Source organism: Sphaeramia orbicularis, chromosome 6, assembly GCF_902148855.1.
Source record: "Sphaeramia orbicularis chromosome 6, fSphaOr1.1, whole genome shotgun sequence".
NCBI lineage: Eukaryota > Metazoa > Chordata > Actinopteri > Kurtiformes > Apogonidae > Sphaeramia > Sphaeramia orbicularis.
This window is the reverse complement of record NC_043962.1, coordinates 52,135,782-52,157,873: the sequence shown is the minus strand read 5'-3', so window position 1 is coordinate 52,157,873 and position 22,092 is coordinate 52,135,782. Positions and strand designations below refer to the sequence as shown.

At 37.3% G+C, this 22,092-nt stretch overlaps 1 protein-coding gene across 2 annotated transcripts in view; it reads left to right on the top strand.

Moving 5' to 3' along the window:
• The window catches only part of met (MET proto-oncogene, receptor tyrosine kinase), a 123,743-nt gene that overhangs the window by 68,187 nt on the left and 33,464 nt on the right, over window positions 1–22,092 (top strand). For both annotated transcript variants that reach the window (XM_030137375.1, XM_030137374.1), the window contains exon 11: window positions 18,785–18,994. In XM_030137375.1, coding sequence (XP_029993235.1) covers window positions 18,785–18,994 — 210 coding nt within the window. The remainder of the gene's footprint in view (window positions 1–18,784; window positions 18,995–22,092) is intronic.

The following is a 22,092-nucleotide window of genomic DNA, read 5'->3' as shown; positions in this document are numbered from 1 at the left end:
TCAGATGTGTAGGATCCAGCTGTCATCTCTGACTCATGCACAGTAGCAGAGCAAGACCATGTAGATCAGAAGGACGCTCTGGCTCTCCCCGCCTCCGTCAGCCTTTATTCTACTTATTGCAGGAAAATGATACCTGTGCATGTGCGTCTGATGGATGAGGCTGCTGCTTCAGACTGGCTGATGTAGGGAGGTGCTACAAATGATCTGACCCAGACACTCGTCAGACTTTTACCACCCTCTCCACAGCCACTTAAACTATCACAAATGGATGCGCCTCAATTACAGGAGCTTTGAAAAGGTGTGGGCTGTATGTTGTCTTTGTCATGGTCATCTTAGTAGTTGTCTTTGTTGTTCTCATCTTCATTAACAATTTCTTCAAACATCTCAGATGAAATTACTCATCGGATTCATTTAAAATTTTTGATGTACCTCCCTTGGGAAAATATTTACAAAGTTTGTTCACAGTTTAGATAATTTTAGATTTTTTTTTATTTTGACAAATTTTTTAAATATAAAAAATTACCTTTACTTATAAAGGGCTATATTGTAGTTGTTCATAACATGGAAATGGTTACAGATCTCAATATAGTAACTATTGAGTACTGATAGGAAGTCATATATATACTTTCATTTGGTACCATGACATCTGACCTTGAGTGACCTTTAAGGGTCAAACTCAAGGTCACCAGTGTCTAGATTTCAATGATTTTCTGCGAACACATACTAACTGTGTCTTTCTGGACTTTATAGCTCACAAATCAATGCATTCTGCCTGAACTGAACATTGACATAGTCAACCATAGTACTACAGATGTGATATTGTACATAGTAAATAAATTTAAACAGCTTACTATTTCATCAAAGTGTTTGAGGCTCATTAATGTACATCATGTTGTTGTCATCATCATATATTATTATTATTATTATTATTATTATTATTAGCAGCATTGTACCCGTGGCTAAAATGCCCTCCTGTGGTGCAACAGCGGCATTGTGTGCAAACGCCCTCCCGTGCTGCAACATCAATCAGACGCCGGACGCTGGACACAGAACATGCATTATAGTAGGATTATTATTATTATTATCATTATTATTATTATTATTATTATTATTATTATTATTATTATTATTATTATTATTATTATTATTGTTGTTGTTGTTGTTATTGTTTTCCATTGTTTAATAGAAGCCATATTTCACTGCTGGTCTTTGAATACTTTATTTCTTATTTATCTGCCCAATTTACATTTTAATTAACAGTTTGGCTATTGTACATGGTTTGTTTTGATTATGTACATTGGTTGAATAGCTCACTAATAGTTTTATGTGCTGTTTTTAAAGCTATACTGTACAATCTGACATTTTTACACTTTTCTTTTGTAATCTTAAAATGCTCCTAATTAGCGTGTGGCAAACTAAAATGTAAAAGAAATCCACCAGGTTTTGAAACTCAAACATGTTTAATTTCAGTGGCCATCAGAGTATAGATTTCAGAGTTTGAGATGCACCTAAATGCACCATGAAGTCCCTGTTGTCCTGGATTTATGTGTCAGGCTTTAACCCAGACAGAAGCAAGAAGTAGATACTCTCAGCAGATTTACACTCCATGACTATGTCAACACAAACATTTATCATCCAGTGTGGCAAATAGACTCCAAAAGGAAATCTAACCATATTAACCCCTGACAATGTGGCTTTTAGCAGGTGTTAAATTCAGACAATGTCTTAACCCATAAAGACCCTGTGCTACTTTTGTGGTAGTTTCTAAATAAATTTCTCTCTAGATTTCACCTTTTTTAAGTGATTTGTCATTATTTATTGTAATATTATCTTCTGTATTTAGCATCTTTTCAGTGAAAATCATATATTTTCCTATATTTGATTTGCTGATCATGTAGATGTTGAGGGTTATATCAGAAATTGAGAAAACTGAAGAAAAATTGATTTTTTTCAGCAAATATATCATTACCTAAACATAGAACAACTGTCTCCATCCACTGTCATTGATCCAACTCCATGGGTTTTACTGATGAATCAATGTTGTAGAAGATGACAGTGTTTCCACGTTCACTACAGAGCCCCTGAACGTCCAAATGGCTCATATCTGATGATAATGAAAAGATGTAAAACTGCATTTTGCACCAATTATTTACATGGATTGATTGAATTAGTGGATCAGCAATTAAACATTTTATATCAGTATCATTATATATCATTTCATATCCGTAGATGATTTTGGTCTTTATGCCTTAATATACTGTATAACTATATATTAATGCAAATCACTATCAGTAAATCAAGAATAACTAAAAGTAGCAGATGCATTGCTGGATGCTTCCCCCTCTTTATACACAGCTGGTCTGAAACGTTTATTGCATGTCCCATTTCATCAGCACCAAAATCTGCATTGCCATCCAGTCCAATACATGCATATCCTAGGTGAGACTAACTGAAGAGTTCTTTGGCAAAAACTTTTGAGAACATTGGTTTTCTGAGAACTGTGGGTCTTCTGTGAACAAACACAAATAAATAAGATCCTGAATGTGCAATGTTTTCGTCCAAACCCTGATTTCAGAGCTCTGGTTACGTCTGTTCACACTGGTTGTTTGTAAAAAGCCCAATCTCCCCTGAGGCCCATCACCACTGACCTGAACACAGGTCAATGACCACAGAGGGAAACTGAAAGATGAGACTGTGCAGAGAGAGGGAGGGTTGGTGTAACGCACAGCGAGACCGGCACAAGTTGACAGACAGATCAGAGATACCAAAGGGACATTCTAGGTATAAGATTTAAGATAGTTGCCTTATTCCATGAGTGTACGTGCAGTGTGTGTCTATTTACAGAGCGTATTATTATCTCCTGGCTGGACGTGCAGCGGCGTGTGCCTCGGGATGACAGATAACATCATTACAAAGCTCTGCTTGTCCCCGCACCACCTCCCTTAGTCAAACATCACACAGAACAGCTCACTGCCACCATTCGTACAGACCTGTTTGTTATGAATCACTTAGGAACATGTTGCGTAAACTTAGACACTAATGTACACACTTAAGATACTATTTGCAACAAATAATGAGATGCAATTTATCAGGAATCACAAAAAATTTTATATGTCATTGATGTTCATGCAAGCAAATCTTTTAGAGAATAAACAACTTCCCAATGTATGTGCAGTACAGACCATGAGTAGCATAATTTTGCTATTTTCTTTGTGTTTTTCTATTTCCAACTGAAACCTCATACAATATGAAAAAATTCTCATCAACTTTTCATCTCTAGTTTCATTAGTTGCAGTTTATACAAATCTCCTTTTTTGCTTTAAACTAAGGATCAGATTATGCAGAGTTTGCTCAAGAACACTGATAATCCACATTTGGAACCAAAATGCATTTACAATACAAAAGAAAATTATTTCATGTAATCCAAACTTCAACATAAAGAGTTTGAAGAATATTTGGAGGTTCCTGACTTTCCAATGTTTATTTTGTTTTCCAAAGATTCTGCGGTCAGTATAATAAGAAAAAGTTAAATAAAAACTGCTTTTAGATGTACTGTGTTTAAGGATTGAACCCAGATAGAATTTTTATCATGAAAATACATCTTTATTGTTTTTCTAAATGCTGATAGGCAATGAGACCAGGTCCCAATGAACCAAACAGAGTCTCTTCAAATGCACAAAATTAATAGAATATTCAATAACCATTGTTATAGTGTTTGAGGTTTATACTGTATAAATTCTGGTGGAAGATTAAAGCTGTGAAATTAAGAACACGGTCTCCCAACAAAAATAAGCTCATTGGAAATATTTTATCTTATGATGTAGCAAAGGACGACCAATAATGTTTCAGATAAATTGTTTTAGCTCCGCCCCTTTTCGGTTCCAACTTCTGAAATCCACTGGGAAAAACTACTATCCGAGAAATACTTATTATTAGTATTAGTTACCTAGGTCTGTGCACGTGTGTGTGCGAACATGTCCTGTTAGTTAGGTTTTAACATAAGGATATGAGTAGTTGTTTTTCGAGAGACAAGACATAGTTATTTGGTCAGTGTTGGTTTTTTATTTACCACTTGTGTTTACTGTGCATGCGCCTCCATTTTTTCTCAGTTTTAATTCTGAGTATGTGTATTTCCTTTTGTATTTCATTCATGTATTCAGAAACAGGATTTTCTCTGTCATTGTAAGACTTCAGTGCAACAACCAGAATGATTCAATAGATTATTCTTTAGAAGTCCTGAGAGAAAAGACGCCAGATGAGCCTGAAGAGATGGTATTTTTTCTGGTGAAAAGCTGTTTTATAAAAGTGGGAGTTGTCTGTTATTTGCAAAAGTGGAATTGTGTGCTGGGCATCTTTCTTTCTAAAAATGTGATAACAGTCCAACAGTATGCCAAAATGCTGAGTTTTTAGTCAAATAACAACAGAAAAAGCCATCAGAGCCCCTTAATCCCTCCACAAACCAAGTGAAAACCCTTAATACATCTGCCAGTTACAATCCTGCAAAAACTGAAATACTTTCTAATAGAGTTGTAGATATTTTTGTCAGTAGGCTTTTCAACTTCAATTTCTTATTAGGCAATCTGATAATTTTTAATAAATCTATATCAATATTTTATTTTATTTTTTTATTATCTGCCTGAGAGATTAATTGCGCTAAATCAACAAATGATAAAAGTGCTGGTTAGCTGATGTTTTCAATTAATATGATTAAGTGCAATTACACATAGACATCGGTTTATGTAGATTTATACACTACATTTATAAATAGAAAGAACCTGGAAAGTGAATGTATTGTAATGTGCAGACAGTTTTGAAGTAGATTTGGTAGCTCTGACACAAACATCAAAACCCCAGTTTTTCATTAATTTTCACATTTTCATCCAATACTGTATCTTGGAAGTTACAGCCAAACTGCATTTTGACTTCCTTTTTGTTTATAACTGGACTGAAGGTTGGTAAAGTTTCACTACTTTTATTCTGGAGGCATTTTACTTCTAGACCAGTCTAATTGAACAAAATACTTTGTCCCAAATCAGTAGCACTAGATCATTACATGATATTTAAATACCAAAATAATGATTTGAAAAACAAAAAAAACCATAGTGCAGTCTTTTTTCTAATGTTGTGTTTTAACATTGCAGAAATCCATGCACGTTGTCTACATCAGCAAATGCTGTTGCACCTGAAGGCTTTCAGGTGTGAATGTGTGCATCTGTGCAATGTAGCGGTAACTTCGATGTAGGATAAATAAACCAACAGTTGAAAGGTCAAAGAGGCAGAGCTGTGCAAATGTTCATGTCAAGGTTCTCAGAGGAGCAATATGATTGTATCATGGGCTCTGAAAATTAGCAAGAAAGAGATACTTTGTTCGAAAGTGTTTAGTGTTTGTAGTCGAGGTCAAGTAATCAGTAGCTCAGAGAACTGCAGAAACACTGTTACTGTGGTGACATGCACTTTGATACGCTTTGTTCGCTCAGATATAAAACAGGATAAACAAACTGGAACTGGGGTTAATGTGATGTCTCCAAGACACTGGAACAACTGCTTTCCTTTCTTTTTTGTGGTATGGTTTGACTTTATTAGGATCATCTTCTGCCCTCACAGTCATGGAGTGTGACTAAGTACTGTTACTGCTGTACTGTACATTACTTGAGTATTTCCATTTTGTGCAGCTTTATCCTCTGACTGCACTCAATGTCAGAGGTACTTTTTTATTCTTATTCATTTTCAAATCACTTTTTTTTAAAAGGATGAGGCATTTCCTTTATTGGTTGACTTTTTTCCTCTTCCTTAGAGTCTTTAAAAACCCTCTGAATCCACTCAATTTGTTGTGAGTTTTCTTTTTTTTATTCCACCATTACCTGTGCTGTTGCTGAAAAGCATATCAAAGTGGGAGTAAGTGAAGTAAATGTTTATTTAGTTTACTCTCAATAACACATGCTGAGTGTTTTCCCGATGGATGTTTATGGCTCATTTTGCACTGGAATCACAGAGCAGAGAGGAATGAAAAGCAACAAATTCAGAGCTTTCCAGAGAGAGGCTGAAAAGTGGAGGTCTGTATAAAATAAGGCTATCATTACTAATGATTTAGGAAGGGATCATGCTCCGCAGGGCCCCAGCTGTCGCGTGTTACATTCCTTCCAGTAAACGGGATGAGTTAAGGCTCAGCCTGGGAAGCGACCGTATAAGTGTCTTATTGTCTTAGCTCCTCAAAATAGAGGCAGGGATCTGTCATAAAGTGATGTCCCAGAGGTTTCACAGGCAGTAATGTGAGCCAGTATGTCAGGCCTCCAGAGCTGCGTTTATGAACCTTAATGACGACCATTGCTATCAGTTTAGTTGGATAGGTGGACTTGTGTTCAATAGCTGTTGAAATGTGCTCCAGAGATGGTCCAGTTTGGAGGTGTTCATCACTTCACTTTAATTTTAGTTCGGTCACGTAAAATGATGACTGTTGTATCTTCTAGGGGTTAACTTTAGTTGCTGATGTTTGAACAACTCTTTTCTTTTTTTCCATTAGACTTTAAAGACTCTTTATTGGAACATTTTACCAAGACATTTATTAGAAACAGCAACAGCTTAAACTCATCCAAGAAACAAACTATACATTGTTTTCTTAGGCAAGTTAAGTAATACAACACTTGTTCACTTTCATTGTTTTTATGATTCATACTTTTACACTATATTAGACACCTAAAGATAAATTGCTTTGGCTTTAGCTGTGTAAAACATTTCTTTCTATGATTTGTTTTCTCATTAAGTTGAGTGTCTCTCATTTGGAGCAACTTGACAAGACTCATGGGTTTTTTGGCTCTTCCTGCATATTTGCTTTGTTTGACAGATCTGTTAAGCATTATATACCGTATGTGTTTTTCCTCAGAAATGAATTCAATCTAATCTAATTGTAAATACTCAAACCTTGCATAGATGTGATAAAAAACAACTGAGCAATGAACTGTATTTTTTTTCTAACCTTAACCAAATGTCTTTTATATGTTATACCCTACAGCAATTTAACATTGAGATTATCATTTGTTTATACTGTTAGAGCAATTTTTTTTTTTATTTTTATATAGATACGTAATGGAATAGTTTAGTTAAATGTAAGCTAAGGTTTACTTTTCGAGGTTTTTTTGCTGAAACTGTTGATTTTCTGAAGTCGGATGAAAGAATGAATTAAATATGATTTACAAAATATGTACAAAATACTTGTAGCCCACACTTCATGTAAAGGGTGAAAGTGCATCATGTTTTATTTTGTGTTGCATTGTTCAGTATAGTTTTTATTTTCATTTACTGTCAATTTTTAAAGGCAAATTTAGTAATTTTGGTGAAGAAAGACAATAGCTGATTAATCTGCCAACATCTTGCTATTGCTTGCCTTCCTGAAAAGAAAATGGTGTCTTTGACTTCATAAGAAACAGTTTTACTCTCGAACTGAACATATGAGCACAGTGAGAAACTGCAATGTAAAATTACAGTTTTGGCAAACTGAAAATACACATATAAATTCTTCTGCCTTTCAACTATGCACACTATATATGCACAGTATTAAAGATTCAAGTTTTCTATTTTCTTGACTTGATGACTTATTTTGACAAGTTTTCTCTTGTAAAGTAAAGCCGTAGCAGCAACAACTAGAAGAAAGGTTGTATCTGCTATATCACAGTGGCTTCAGGCAGTATTTTCAGATCACTGTGGAGCTGTTTGAGGGCTGTCAAAATTAACCATGATGATATTGTTGTCTTTGTAATGTTATACCTTTGAGGTGCTTTCCACTGGGCCAAAGGTGTGTGCAATAACTATAGCCTTTTCCTCATGATAATAGGTTGAAGAGCTTAGAAATCAAGGTCCAGACAAATATTTTTTCCTCACCTTAATTTTCTGCATTTTTGGACACAAAACTCCATGCTTAGTCTGGAACAGCTTTAAGTCAGTCTAAGTAAATCTTTTGTTTGCGTTTTCATTTGTTGGTTTTAGTCTTTGTTTTCGGGACTGAAGTTGTCACACAGAAGCAGGTTGCAGAAAGGAGAAACCACCACTGACGAAAAACCAAAAGAGGTTTAGGGGTCTCAGCTAGATCTGGGGGGAGAAAACTCAGCCAGTGTCTAATTGATATCAACTTCTCAGATCTCCTGTAAAGCCCCATCTCATCCAATCTGAGCGTTCCCACAAACATGAAAGGGATTTTTCTTTACAATCTGTCATGAAAAGCTGGCACAGTCTCAAAACCATCAAGGACAAAAATAACAGGATCTGTGCATTTTCATGTTATTGCATCTAAAACACACTGTAGCCTATGGATGCTGTCATGTGTCATGATCACAAATTGTTTCACCATAGCCATACACCTGTTGCCTAATTCATAAATTCTCGTTCAGTGTCAGAGTCCTCTTCCTATCTGATCCCTGACGGTAAATCCCTGCAGCTGGCACCTTTCCTTTCCTTTCCTTTCCTTTCCCTTCCTAAGCCCCCCACAGCTGCTGAGTACCTAGGGAAGTGAGTGAACGTGAATGAGTTATGTTTTCCCCTCCGTCAGCCGACAAGGTGTTTAAAAGCTGCAATTTCTCACTGAACAATGAAAACGGCTTCTTTTTGTCATTTTTCAAACTTTCAGTTTGTGTCATGTAGTTACTCTAAAACCTACACATTTTCCACTTTCCAAGCTGTGGAATGAAGATTTTACTTTTACAGTAGGTTAAACAACACTGAGTGGGAGTAAATGAGTGCATTATTTGTGAATAAGAAGTTCCTGTTGAGGTCTAAACTGAGGACAATACACAGGTCTGGACAGAATTTCATATGATGGTTGATCTTTTGAGATAATTGCAACCAAGCTATAGCAACCTTTCCCTTTTCTCCAGAGGTTTCTGGAGGTTTTCATCAACTGTGAAGTTGTCATTTGACAAAACCTGAGCATTTTGTATCATTCAGGACCAATATTATCACAGTATATGGACAATAGCAGAAGAAACAGTTACACCAACAATACCTGAAATCACAGCCACTATCATAGTCTTTCCCTCCACAGTTTTATGAGCCAAGAATATTTAGGACCTCTGATAAAATCATAAAAGATTTATACTGTTGTATTTTTCATTGTTTTAGTGAAGTATCTATATATTTGGAAGTCTGCAGCCACCAGCAGCTCACTGAATGCGTTAGAGATTTATAGACTAATTATTACCTAATGAGTCATTAATATTATGTCCTCCAGTCTTTTCGCTTATAACTCAGCCAGTGTGGTCTTTGTTAGATCCAGTGATTAACAGTTTACACTGACTAGCAGCTTATTCCAGATAATGTTCCTCATCAGTGATCACTGGATCACTGACTGAACTGATCTCTCTGAATGCTTTTAAATCCAAACTCAGAGTGTTAGAGAATATCTCAATGACTTGCACATGCTTTACATAGGTTGACTGGTCCTGTAAATTACTGTATGTTGTAACTATGTGTTGTGCTGCCTCTTGGCCAGGATTCCCTTGGAAAAGAGGTTCTTAATCTCAATGGGATTTTCTTCCTGGTTAAATAAAGGTTAAATAAAATAAATAAAACTGGATTTAAGAAACAAAGGCAAGCACTTATCAAGAACTGGCTGGAGTTTTCCCATAATTTTCAACTCCCTTAAAGAGAGTTTCTTCTGCCCTGTCCACACTAGTATGGATGTTTTGTAAACTGTGCATTTCATCTCTATGTTCCAGCATTTCGTCCATATGTAAATAGCATTTTATGTCACTGACATTTTTAAAAATGGAGGTTTATGTGTGTCCATGTCAAAAATGAAGAGAATAGAGAACAATAGTATCATGTGTCAATTCACACATATGTGTTGTTGTTTTGTGTAATACACACGCACCCGTATAAGTCTGTCTGAGACAACCATGGAAGATCTATAGGATATGAAAAGTCGTGGCCAAAAGCTTTGCAGTGACACAAATTAATTATCTGCTTAAATGTGATTCATTTGTCAGCAAAAGTCTTTAAAATGTAATAGACTGAGTACAGAGGCAGAACCCAAAAGCAAGACCACAAATACCGAATAAGATTTAGTGTTTTTATTAAACACTTTTACAGAAGAAAAAAACTCTACACAGAGAATATTTGTCTTCTGAGAGGCCTCCGGTTCCGGGGGTAAACGTCTGGGCTGCGGGTGGGATAGACAGACGGCCGACTCGGCCGAGTCGGGAAAACCCCCACGGAATCCCCACTAGGGACAGACAGAGGGTGGTCAATAGACAAGCCAGGTCATACACGGGAAAACAATCAATCGAGCAACGGTACATAGGGGACGAGCAAACTCACGGTAGTAATCCAGGCGGAGGTCGAAGCACAGGTTAACGTTGGAGGCTGAGGTAATAAAGGGAGCAGGCAGAGACGAAGTCGGGTACGAACCAGGTCGGGAACAGGCAGGCAGGAAGAGGTCAGGCTGAATCGAAGGTCGAGGGACGAAAACAGGTCAAACACGGCAGACGAACAAACAGGATCCAAGAAACGCTGGTAAGTGAATACAACGAGTTGCAGAGCACAAACTGGCAAAGGAACAGGGGAAGACACAGGGTTTAAATACACAAGAGGGCGGGAAGACAATGAGACACAGGTGGAGATAATCAGGGAGGAGCAAGGTAATCAGGTGAAAGGTGAACACAAAAGGAAGTAAAGACAACAGACAAGACACATGAGGGAAACTTAACAAAATAAAACAGGAAATGACAAACAAAACAGAAAAGACAGACAAAGTCCAGAAGCCGACATGACATAAAACTCACAAAATGCTTTTCATCTTTCTTTAATGAAGAATCAAATGAAGCAACATAGTTTCCAAAAGAAAACTTGTGCCAATGCCAAATACCCATTTAAAAAATATGCATACAGCAGTACATGTAGTCAACCAATCAGCTGTCAGACAGACTTGGGAACGAGCTATGACTGGAAGAACTGAAAGACCAATCATTGATCCACTTTTTGTTGTTTGTCTCTCTCCTTTTGCTTTTGCTGTAAACCAGGGTTGTTGGACTAATTATAGTTCAAGGGCCACATTCAGCCCAATATGATCTCAAGTGGGCTAGATCAGTAAAATAATAACTTTATAGCATATAAATAATTACAACTAAAAATGTTTCTCTTTGTTTTAGTGCACAAAAATAACATTAAATTATCAAAAATATTTACATTTACAAACTATCCAAACATAAAAGATGTGAATAACCTGAAAAATCTTATTTTTTTAAAGAAACTTACATGCAGTTTTGACAATATTATGCCTGTGCATGTGCATTATGGATCAGATCTACATAGGCCCACTCTGCCGCCTCAGTCGGTCTGCACAATATTGTTACCCTTTACTGTGTAGCCATGTTACATGTTTTACATATTAGTGCCGCACAAAACATACTAAAAGTACTGCTAAACATGCAGCTACCATTGAAGAAGGCATTTCATCTGAAGCATCATCTTTTGTGGATTGAGATGACCTGAAAAATTATGTTTAGATAAAACATCTCTTTTGCGGTTTATCAAAACTGAATACTGACAAAATAGGGGGGAAAAAATCTAATGCCTGGAATCAGTCCTTCAAGCTGATGTGTAATCCTGCAGCCAAAACATCCTGTGATAAGAGGAGGAAGAGCAAGCTTAGCACAGTTCAAAGTTTATTGTGTCATGAACTTTTGTTAAATGTGGACTGCAGTGGTCACACAATCTGTATTAATTCATGAGATAATGCTTATAAAACTCCAAAAAGATGAAATATAATTCTATAGTTGTTTAAGAAACCTTGTAGGAAGGCTGGTAGAACAGAGAATGCACATACAGTATATGATGCATGTATTAGAATCTCTGCCATCATCAAAGAGTAAAGAATGACATTTAGACCCAAAACATTAGACTCAAAGCCAAGCTCAACTGGACATCTTAACCCCAGAGTCAAAAATAGCCCAAAACAACGCAGCGTGATAGGAAACTGCAGACTTTCTCCACTGGTATAAATCACTATAGATTTGACAAGCACTTGTACGTGGGAGCTCCGTTATGACTTGGCTTTTTCGCAGGCTGTTACACTAATGATCGTTGAGGGACGGCTGAGGTTTGGTGATCGCCCGTTCTCTCATCACCCTCAGTGCAGCTCTGGGTCCGCTTGCTGCCCGCCTCGCTCAGCAATTGTATTTACAGCTGCTCGCAGACTCCAGCCCTTCACCTCCTCTGCCCTAAATAAAAGGAGACATCAGCCGAACAATGAAACCGACTGAGGTTTCCACTAATTCACAGGATATTTTTTTCTTGTGCTGGACCCCTGAGGGAGCAGCTGGAGGAGGTGGGTGGGGGTTGGGGGTATATAACCTTCGTTCCCATTGGAGTCAGTTCATACAGTGAACAGAGTATGAACGTTAATCAGTTCCCTTCTGTTCTGTATTCATGAACATGTATTGAAATTTGTGTTTGAGCGTTCAGACTATGGAACTATGTGTGACTATTGCAGCTCCATAGGGAGTCGAAGCTACTGCAATAAAAGGATCACTACAGGGAGTCAGAAATGGATAAGTAAAACTCTAGGAAAGCCATGTTCAGGAGATCTGTTCCACTCCTTTATGAAGGCTTGATGCTAAGATATGTCTGAGTTAAACCGAACAGTCATGTCATGATAATAATGATGTTTTATCTGTTTGAAAAAGAGATTGTGTTGGAGTTTGATTGGACTTTTCCTATCTGTATGTATCCCACCCTAGGAGCATCTCAGAATAACTTTTTTGTCCAGGAGCAACTCCTACCCAAACATTTCTTTTTTTTTAATTCATTTAAAAAAGTTGATTATTAAATTAATCAGCAACTGTTTTTGTTTGACTCTAAAGCATTTGACCACAAATGTAGAGACTTAAGTTTTAATTATTACTCATAGTTATAATATCTTAGAATATCTTTAGGTTGTGACCGAAACAAGACATTTTAGGATGTCATCTTGGGCTTTAGGTATGACTTTTTTTTTTTTTTTTGCTTTTTTGTCACTATTCACTATGTAATAAATAATTAGGAACACATTTAATCATGATAATCAGCTAACATAACAAAAATATCATCAATTGCAGCCCCAGGCTCATTAAAAACAACAGGGAAGAGGGTGATTTACACTGAGAAAATGCACAAAATTTCCAGATGTAAAATACTACAGTGTTAGTGCCATGGCTAAGGTCTGAAACATAACTTGGTTAGGGTTACAAAAAGGGATCAGGATGGAGCTAAAATTTTACAAAAGTTCTCTGACAGTCGTGATAGCTGCAGTCAAGTTCAGGGAACACCACTGGGAGAGTTAGGAAAAGAACAAGGGAACAGGCTAAACTAAGGCTTTTAAAAAAAAAAAAAAAAGAGTTGAACATAGGTGTCCTTAAATCCTCCTGTATCTATCCCCGTCCTCCTAAAGGTGTTCACAGACCTTTTTCTTTCTTTTTGCGCTGGTTCGTGTGATGAAGTTGCCAAATGACTCAAAAGTTCGTAAACATGAGTTGTTGCACACTCTTGCACAGTTCAGCCAATATTGTTGACATCAGCTGTTGTGAACGTGAATAGACTGTTAATAACACAACTTCATTTAGTGACAACAATATTGAATTGTTTATGGCTAGGTATAGGCAAAAGGGCTTGGTTTAATACACAGGAAGAAGTCTCCAAATATGTGATATAGCAATGACTGGATGAATTTATTAATATTTAAACCAAACCATGACCTTTACCTCCAAACACCTAGGGGTTTGGATGTAAAACATCCATGTCAATATTTCATGCTTTTAATATGCTTAGATGTGTTTTAAAAATGAGGAATTGAATTAATGGAGCAAGTAATTTTGAGAATTTCAGCTCTGAATTATGAAATTAATAACATGATAGAGAAAAATTTGCGTCTTTTTGGTTTCATTCTTGGATAATGATCTGCTTCTTGTAATTAAAAAAAAAAAATGTGTGCATGCAATGCTGTACAAACCAGCTAATAAAACAATCTGTCTGTTCTGTCTATCTGTCTATATCTATTTGTTCACAATAATATAAAGCCAGAACCCTAATTATTTACTAGTAAGTATCAGTCATATTATGGCATAGTGTATTGATATGATTAGAGTTTAGAGATTAGAGTGGGAGTTTATAAGTTGTACTTCTCACTCCTTTTCGAATATATATATTATATGTCTTATGTTTTGTTTATTTATTTTCTTCTGTTTGACATTCATGTTTGAAATAAATACATCAATCAGTCAATCAATCAATCAATCAATCTGTGGTGTACATTGGCTGTTTTTCTGTAGCTTTGGTAGTTTGTATATTTGTATTGTAAAGCTCCAGGGCTATCCATCATCAAACATTGCATGCTCCAGTATCTTTTTAGATCCACTAGAGCAGGAGGATCTGATCCATTCTTTGATAAAAAAAAAAAGGCTGTTTAATGACTCAGCTCATCACCCAGTCACTGAACAACAGTGTGAAGGTGCTGTTTGTGGTGTTCAAAGGTTATTGGGAGAACATTGATCCACACACCTTTTTTTTATTTCAGCTTCCTGTCCTCATTGTCTCAAGGACAGACTTACCTTTGTATCCCAAAAGATAAACACTCACCATCACTGGCACAGCACATATATCAACATTGATCTCTCACCTTGCTGCCAAACTAGTCAGGTTTGTTGCCCAGCACACCTGTGAAGAGGAATATGATGTTTTAATGATTTAAACAATGGATATTTACATTGCCTAATTAAAAAAAACAGTCTGTCCTCTCATCCCCACCCAGTTTAACCACACAAATACAGACTCATCTCAACTGAATATGATCCAAGTCATAACTCAGACAGGCTGAAACGGAGCTCATGGATTATTTTCTTTGCACTAAATGCTTATGATTCATGTTAAGGCGTATCTATAGCTGCTTTCAGATTAATGCCGCCTTTATTTTCCACATCCTCTTTCTCGGTGTCAATTGATATTGATTTCTAGTCGCCCTCTCCCATTTGCATGATGTCTCCCTCTCCAATGTTCTCCCTCTTGCTGTAAAACTGTGCATGACTTGTGAGTTTAAATTTTTTACAATGTTATGTAGGAGTGCAAGATTTAGAATGCTGTGCTTAAGTTGAACCCTGAGCTTTCATCAGGGGGACATGCTGAATATTTATTTGTGTCAATCCTTGCCTATTGTCCTTGTTTTGTAAAGAAATAGAAACAGATTTATCTTCTTGTAATGAGCAGAAATAAAGTTAGAAATGAGTTAGAATAAAGTTTGAAACAGAAATAAATTGAGCACAACAACCTAAACATGATATGAATTTTATGCCACTTGATGTCTCTCATTCAGAATATAAGGAGTCGATTTCAGTTGTCACACATTCTGGTATTATTACCTGGTATTGTCTTTCACAAGCCTTAAACATTTACACCATGATTGAACTATTTTCCACTTTATTCATATCATGTGTAGCAACGTATGTTAACATGTTGCTATTTGCATTTTGCATAAAGTAAAAAAGTAAGACAAGTAAAATGAGTGAGGACATACCACCAGTGACAGATGACCAAAGAAACATTTGATGTAATAATAAATTTGCCAGTCATCCGTCAAGAAAATGTCAAATTATGCCTGTTTTTAGAAGTTTTATTAAAGAAATTCTCCATGGTGGGCTTTTGATTTGATTGTTGCTGCACATCTGGACATAATCTGGTGTTTCCCAGACTAAATCCCCACTGAGAATTAGTCTGAAACCAGTTAGTTCATTTTTGAGGTGTTATCAACAGGTACAGGGGCAAGTTAGATAAACCCACAACTAATCAGAATAACAAAATGAAAATGAAATACTAAAAGCTAACTTGACAAAAGAATAGCAAATACATTTTTCTTATAGAAGAAGGCTTTATGTACAGCTGTTCTTTCAGTCAATATACCATCCAATTTGTTTACTTCTGATGTGATAGTAGATTAAAAACACATTTTTCTACATTCAGTTTAGAAAATACATGCCAGAGCGTGTATCATTTGGCATATCAGGTTGTGCAGAGCATCATTTTTATTTTATTTTTTACTTTTCCACCATTACTTTTCCAGTTGTAGTTTTTCTTAACTTTAATAACCCTGCTCTGAAAACATGCCACACCTCCACTTAAAGGTCTTACGGTGTTTCTGTTTTCCAAGCTTTGTCTCTGACTTCATGTTTGGAGGCTGAATCCAACATGGGATAAAACTGTCATGCCCTTGGGCTGCACCTGAACACACAGTGGCGGCTGCAAAAAGGGTGGCATCTCGTATAACGCAACGTTTCTAAAAGGAGCTGCCAAACGGAGGATTACTGCATTGTTGACGTACGTTTTATAAGACTGAGCTGGAGCTGGAGGGAGTTGTCTGCGTTTTGGAGAATCTGAAGTGATGATATGTCCTGTCTTCATGTGCGTTCAGCTATACCTGATGGAACAAAGCAGCAGAAGATTAGGAACAATTTTCTATTCACATCCTCAATCTTTAATTGGCTGTCTTAGGCAAAAGACTTTGAAAGTAGCTTCAGGACAGGATGAGGGTTGATATCTTGAATGAATGAAGCAGTAAAGGTTATAAGGTCTTATTTCACTCAGCTGTTTATGGTGGAGCTTCTTGGTTTTATTCTGTTATTTATGTCACCTTGTCATTGTTTGTATAAATTGTTCGGCAGTATTGTAAATAAGCCTCTACCTCAGTTTATTTGTCTATAAATTAAATGTTGAATTAATTGCCCTGATATGAAGCTGGAAAGCCAAATTAGATGCAAATAGGAAAATTAATAAAGTCATATCTCGCTGAAACTAAATAAATGTGATCTGGGATTGTTTTCGTCATGGTGTGACAACTAGTCAGTACTGAAACAGGGAGACATGGGAATTGGTCGAATTCTTTATTGAGTACATTGATGGATCAATTTTCCAACTGGAACGTTAAGCCCACAAAGGCTTAGGTTCAACAAAAACTGTAAGGCTATAGAAACTGTCTGCCATCAGATAATGACAGCCTTAAACTTGAATTTTTTTTAGTTTAGTTAGTGAACTCATCATGCACTATACCATCTATATTATAAAAGCCAAGTGGCCTCTGTGTGTGTGCGTGCGTGCATGAATGCATACGTGTCCGGGGATTCACACAAAATCCGTACAGATCTGACTGCTGCAGTTTGGCATACTTATGTATTTTTGGTCGAGGAAGAGACTAGCAAAAAGGGCAAGTTGATAGGACCAATATTTTGGGAGATATTAGTAATTTTGGAATACAATAGCCTTACAATCACGCTGCTATGGCCAGAGCGCTTTGGCAGTGACTGCTGGACAAAAGCAGTACAGCATGCACAAATACACAAGAGCATAGAAACTACCAAATCTAGAGCCTGTGGACCCCCACAGGTCAACGCGCAAGTGTCTGTTTAGGCTTGGTTTTCAGCCCTGTTTCAGTGTCTATTAATTGAGATGCAAATGAGCTGTAACCAATTACTCATTCCACTTATTCAAATTTGTCACACATGTTCTTTACATGTGCCTTTCCCTCAATTTTTTTTTTTTTTTTTACAAATGTTCAAACAGTTTTTGAAAAGATTGAAAGTTAACATTCAAAAGGAATCCCTGGGTATGCAGGGTATCAGTGAGCAGGAGGGACAAAGTGCTGTGCAACTGGGCAGGCGTATTAATAAGTTCTGTGTTCTATTTTACTTTTCTTTGACCAGACTCTGACCTCAAATTACTGTACATCCCTTAACTAAATCCCCAAATGCGGTGATCTGTCCTGGTTCTTACTGTTATATGAAAACAAAAACCAAACTGCTCAAAATAAAAATAAAAAATGCAGAAGGGATGTAGTTGTAGCAAATGGTGACCCTGCACAATCTGAATACTCTTACTTACAGCATAGTTGGGTCAATGCAAACAAATGCGTTCTAAAATGCAAGTGATTTTCATGATGTTAAGCAGCTCTCTACACTAAAGACCTTGTTGACATTCGGTTTGACACTGGTTAATTCATCATTTATGCATTTTCCTAGTTCCAAACATTTGCCAAGTCTGCAACAGTCACAAAAACCCAAGAAAAAGTTCAAATGCGAATATACCAATGTTCTTGCATGAGCCCCATTGTCTGTACATGAGTGGAGGTCTGACTCTGGTCTTCTCCTGTATGGTAGGCATTACTAGAAAAGATAATTGTTGTCATCTTTCTTCATTAAATGAAGCCACTTCTTTGAACCATTTCCTCTTCTTCATCCTGCCTAATAGTTGCTGACAGCCTCCAGCAGCATGCAGGCATGAGTTTGGCGTCATTGTTTTAGCAAAAAAACATGCAGACATCCATAAAAGGAACTGATCAGCTCTGAGACATAAGATTCAGATGGAACAGGACAATTTGGAACCAGTTCTCAACTGGAACTGGTCCTCGATTCTCATCCCTCTATATGACACGATATTGTTGAAGACAGGCATTGTTAGTCAGAGGGCAGCAAACACAATGCTTCATTGATGCGCGTAGCAGAATTAAATAATGTTATTTTCATCCAGTTTTATGACTTTGCAGGTTGTATGACTGATTGTGCTTCCTTCAGTTGTGCTTTAATAGCCGTGGTTCCGCATACATTCCCTGCACATTGAAATATGTGCCAACATCATTTCCTTATGAGGGCTGTAAACACCTGCCTTCATAATGAAAGTGTTCCAAACAGACTACAAACACAAAACAAGGAGTGTGGATGCACATTTTACAAGTACTTATTATTTTTCCTCACATATTTGTTTTCATGTCTTTGCTTCGGTCCAGAGCTGTGTTTATGGTGAGAACCGCACATCCATCCAGTGCACCACACCATCTCTGGCCAAACTGGCACTCCAGCCTCCGGTGGTCACCAAGGTGGCGTTCGTCCTGGATGGTTATTCCACGGATCAGTGGGACCTGATCTATGTAGAGGACCCCCTGTTCCAGGACCCCAAACTCACCTCCAAAGACAACAAGAGCATCGTGGAGTTGAAGGTAAGAAAACGTCTCAACCTTTTGTACTGGTAGCTCCATTAAAATGAGAGAATAATTTGAGGGTTTGGGTTTTATTCACTTAAATGTGAAGCTGCACAAAGGAAGCCTTTGATGAAGTTTTGTTGGATGTACTGTACTACAGATTAGCTGATCCCAGTAACAGTTATGAATTATAGACATGTATCTTTTGATTTTGTAATGTTGCTGATGGGTATTTATGAAGATGACTTTTTCAGCTGAGGAGTATGATCAAATAAGTTGTTCTAAACATGTTTGTGTCAGTCAGTACTGATACTTTCCACAATAAAAGATGATGATTGGTTCTGAGTTGAACAAGTCAGATGGATATTTGTGGTTTTAAAAGTTTTTTTGTTTTTTTGTTTTTTAATGCAAGAAGACAAAGACACATAGAAACACACCTGTGAATGCAGAAGAAGAGCACACATTTCATCAACGACCTTGCAAACATATAATGCTGCTGTATATCTGCACTTTGTGTTTCAGCTCATTCATGCACGTTCGTTGTAGGTGTGATTGAAATTACTGAATAATATTGTGCTGGTCACACATTCATACATGTGGGCATCCGTGGTCAAGTCGGGAAGGAAACAATACTGGAAGAAAAACAGGAAGTGCAGTCTGTTTCCCATTGTTTCCTCAACCCCTCCTTGTGGTGCCTCACCTCTGGATGTATTCTCTCTGTGTTGACTTGTATTGTTCTGGCTGCTAGGTCAAAGCTCTTGACATATTAATGCTGCTTTTCAAAAGGGCCACTGTGGTCCCTAGAGCCTGTTTTAGGAACACAATGAAATACATATTTCTTCTGTTTTTTTCTTTCGTTTTTTTATTAACTGCTGCTCGATGGATGGTGGCAGCTGTGCTCGGCCACTCACAGGGGATTCTGGCCTTTCTTATTTTTTCTTTTTTCAGTCTTTTCCCAGACATGACCTTGGCCCTGATGTTAAATCCACCACCAACCCAACCTCTATCCCCCCTTTATCCACCCCGCTCATTCAAACCCTCACTTTTCACCCAGGGGGTGGGGTGGGACCAGGCATTGCAGCGAAACAGGCCATATTCAGTGCCATCTGATAACCCAGCCCTGCAGTGGCCTCCACTAAAGGGCAAATGCTGGGCTCATTTAGCGCCATCTGATAACTCTAACTTCAAAATGGCTGAAAGTAACACACAAATAAAGGGTTAGTTCGCTGCATTTGACAGTTACACAGCACATAAATGAATCAGATTGTTTGCTTTGGCCTGTGGTTCAGCTCTTATCACTGCCGATCACTTCATGGGAGACTGAGAAGCATCTCACATCCAATTATCATCACAACAGTGACTGTTTTTACTGTGACAGCTTTGTACAGTCAGGCTGACAGTCATTTACTCAAGTAAAAGTGTTATTACTGTAGATAAATTGTACTTGATAGGAAATTACTTGAGTAAAGGTCCGTTCAAATAAAAGTTTAAGTAACTTGCTTTGAATAAAAGTTAGTTATTCTCCTTTCACACTGGTAGGAAGACCCACTAACATCTGGCTTTACTCATCAGCTCTCATCATCTAGAATTATCCTACCAAATAACTCATAGGTTATCTGCTACAGTTCTGAATAGCAGTGACAATGGAAACATAGCTCTCTTCTTCAACATCTATATTCAAGCAACATGTGGAAATCAGCCAGTGTTGAGTTAGAATGAGGAACTCAAGAGAAACATATAAAAATGTCACCACACTCATATTATCCATGATGTTTTATAATGTTCCTTGTTTTCCAGTGTGATTGAGATGTCGAATATGATGCACTGAAAGCAGAAAGGCAATCTTGGCTGCTGCATCCAAATCTTGAAAACCAGTTTTTATTTGTTTGTGTCAACCTCTGTATTGGCTATTATTATTGACACAGCTTGAAATTAACCCCAGCCCTTGAGGACATACAGTACTTTTGCTTTTTTTCTTTGAAAAATATCAGCGCAACTCTTTTTGCATATTCCACGAACAAAAAGGAGAAGGGAGAAGAAAGCTCAAGATGTGAATCAAGTTTAAACCAAAAAACACATTACTGTCAACTTCATGCAAATTCATTTCTCTTTGTTTCTAAATATTTCTGAACTGATAGATATATAAACAATCCTTCCAGTATTAAGTCTCATATAAACATGGGGCTCTGGCAACCCCATGACCCTCTCAATGACTAAGTAGGTGAAGGAAAAGCATGAAAACCAAGCCATTGCTTGGTTTGGTCAAGCTAACTAGCTAACAGGTGTTTGTTTGTTCACCAGGTTTACACAAACACGAAAAAGTAATGGTTTAATACGAACATCAGCCAAGCTACTGGCAGTTTGTAAAAAATATTTTATAAATGCAGATATAAGCTAAGAAGGATCTTTATTTGTCAGTATTTTATACATGTGGACATGCAACACACTCTGAAATTAACCCTCTCCATTTGACTTATCACTAGCTGCTCGTGCAGGAACACAGTTTTTCTGCCTGTTCAGGGAAGTGAACCTGCAACTCTTCAGGCACAACCTGCTTCTCCAGCGTTCTCCAACAGTTAGCAGTCAGCACTTTTATGCTGTTGCATTTTTATGAGTATAGTAGTTGACTCAGAACTGTATTTCTACTTGAATATTGGGCATATGCGTACTTTTGTCACTCCTGAGGAGAAATAAAATGAAATATTTTGTTCATAATTTAAGTGCGAACACATGAGTGAATCAGTGGTTTGGGTTGGTGTGTTTGTAGGCTGTGTGTCAGTGCAGCAACAGGTGCAGCCTCCTCTCTGTGTCAAATTGGAAAATCCCAAGCTGTCACGCAAGGAATGTGATCATTCTCTTTATTGCTTTCTGCTGCACTCAAGACAAGTGTGTGTTTGTGGGTCGTGTGTGCATTTGTGTGAGAATAGGAGACTGAACCAGAGCAGCGAAAGATGAAGAGGAAGATAACAAAGAAACAAAATGAGTCTGAAGTGGAAACAAATGCAAAGACAGCCAAGCACATCAGGTTGTGTTGTTGCTTCTCACACTTGCTAACTCAGTTTCCAGTCAAATGAGATGTTTGTTTTCATCCCGTTGAGAAGTGGATGTGTCTTACT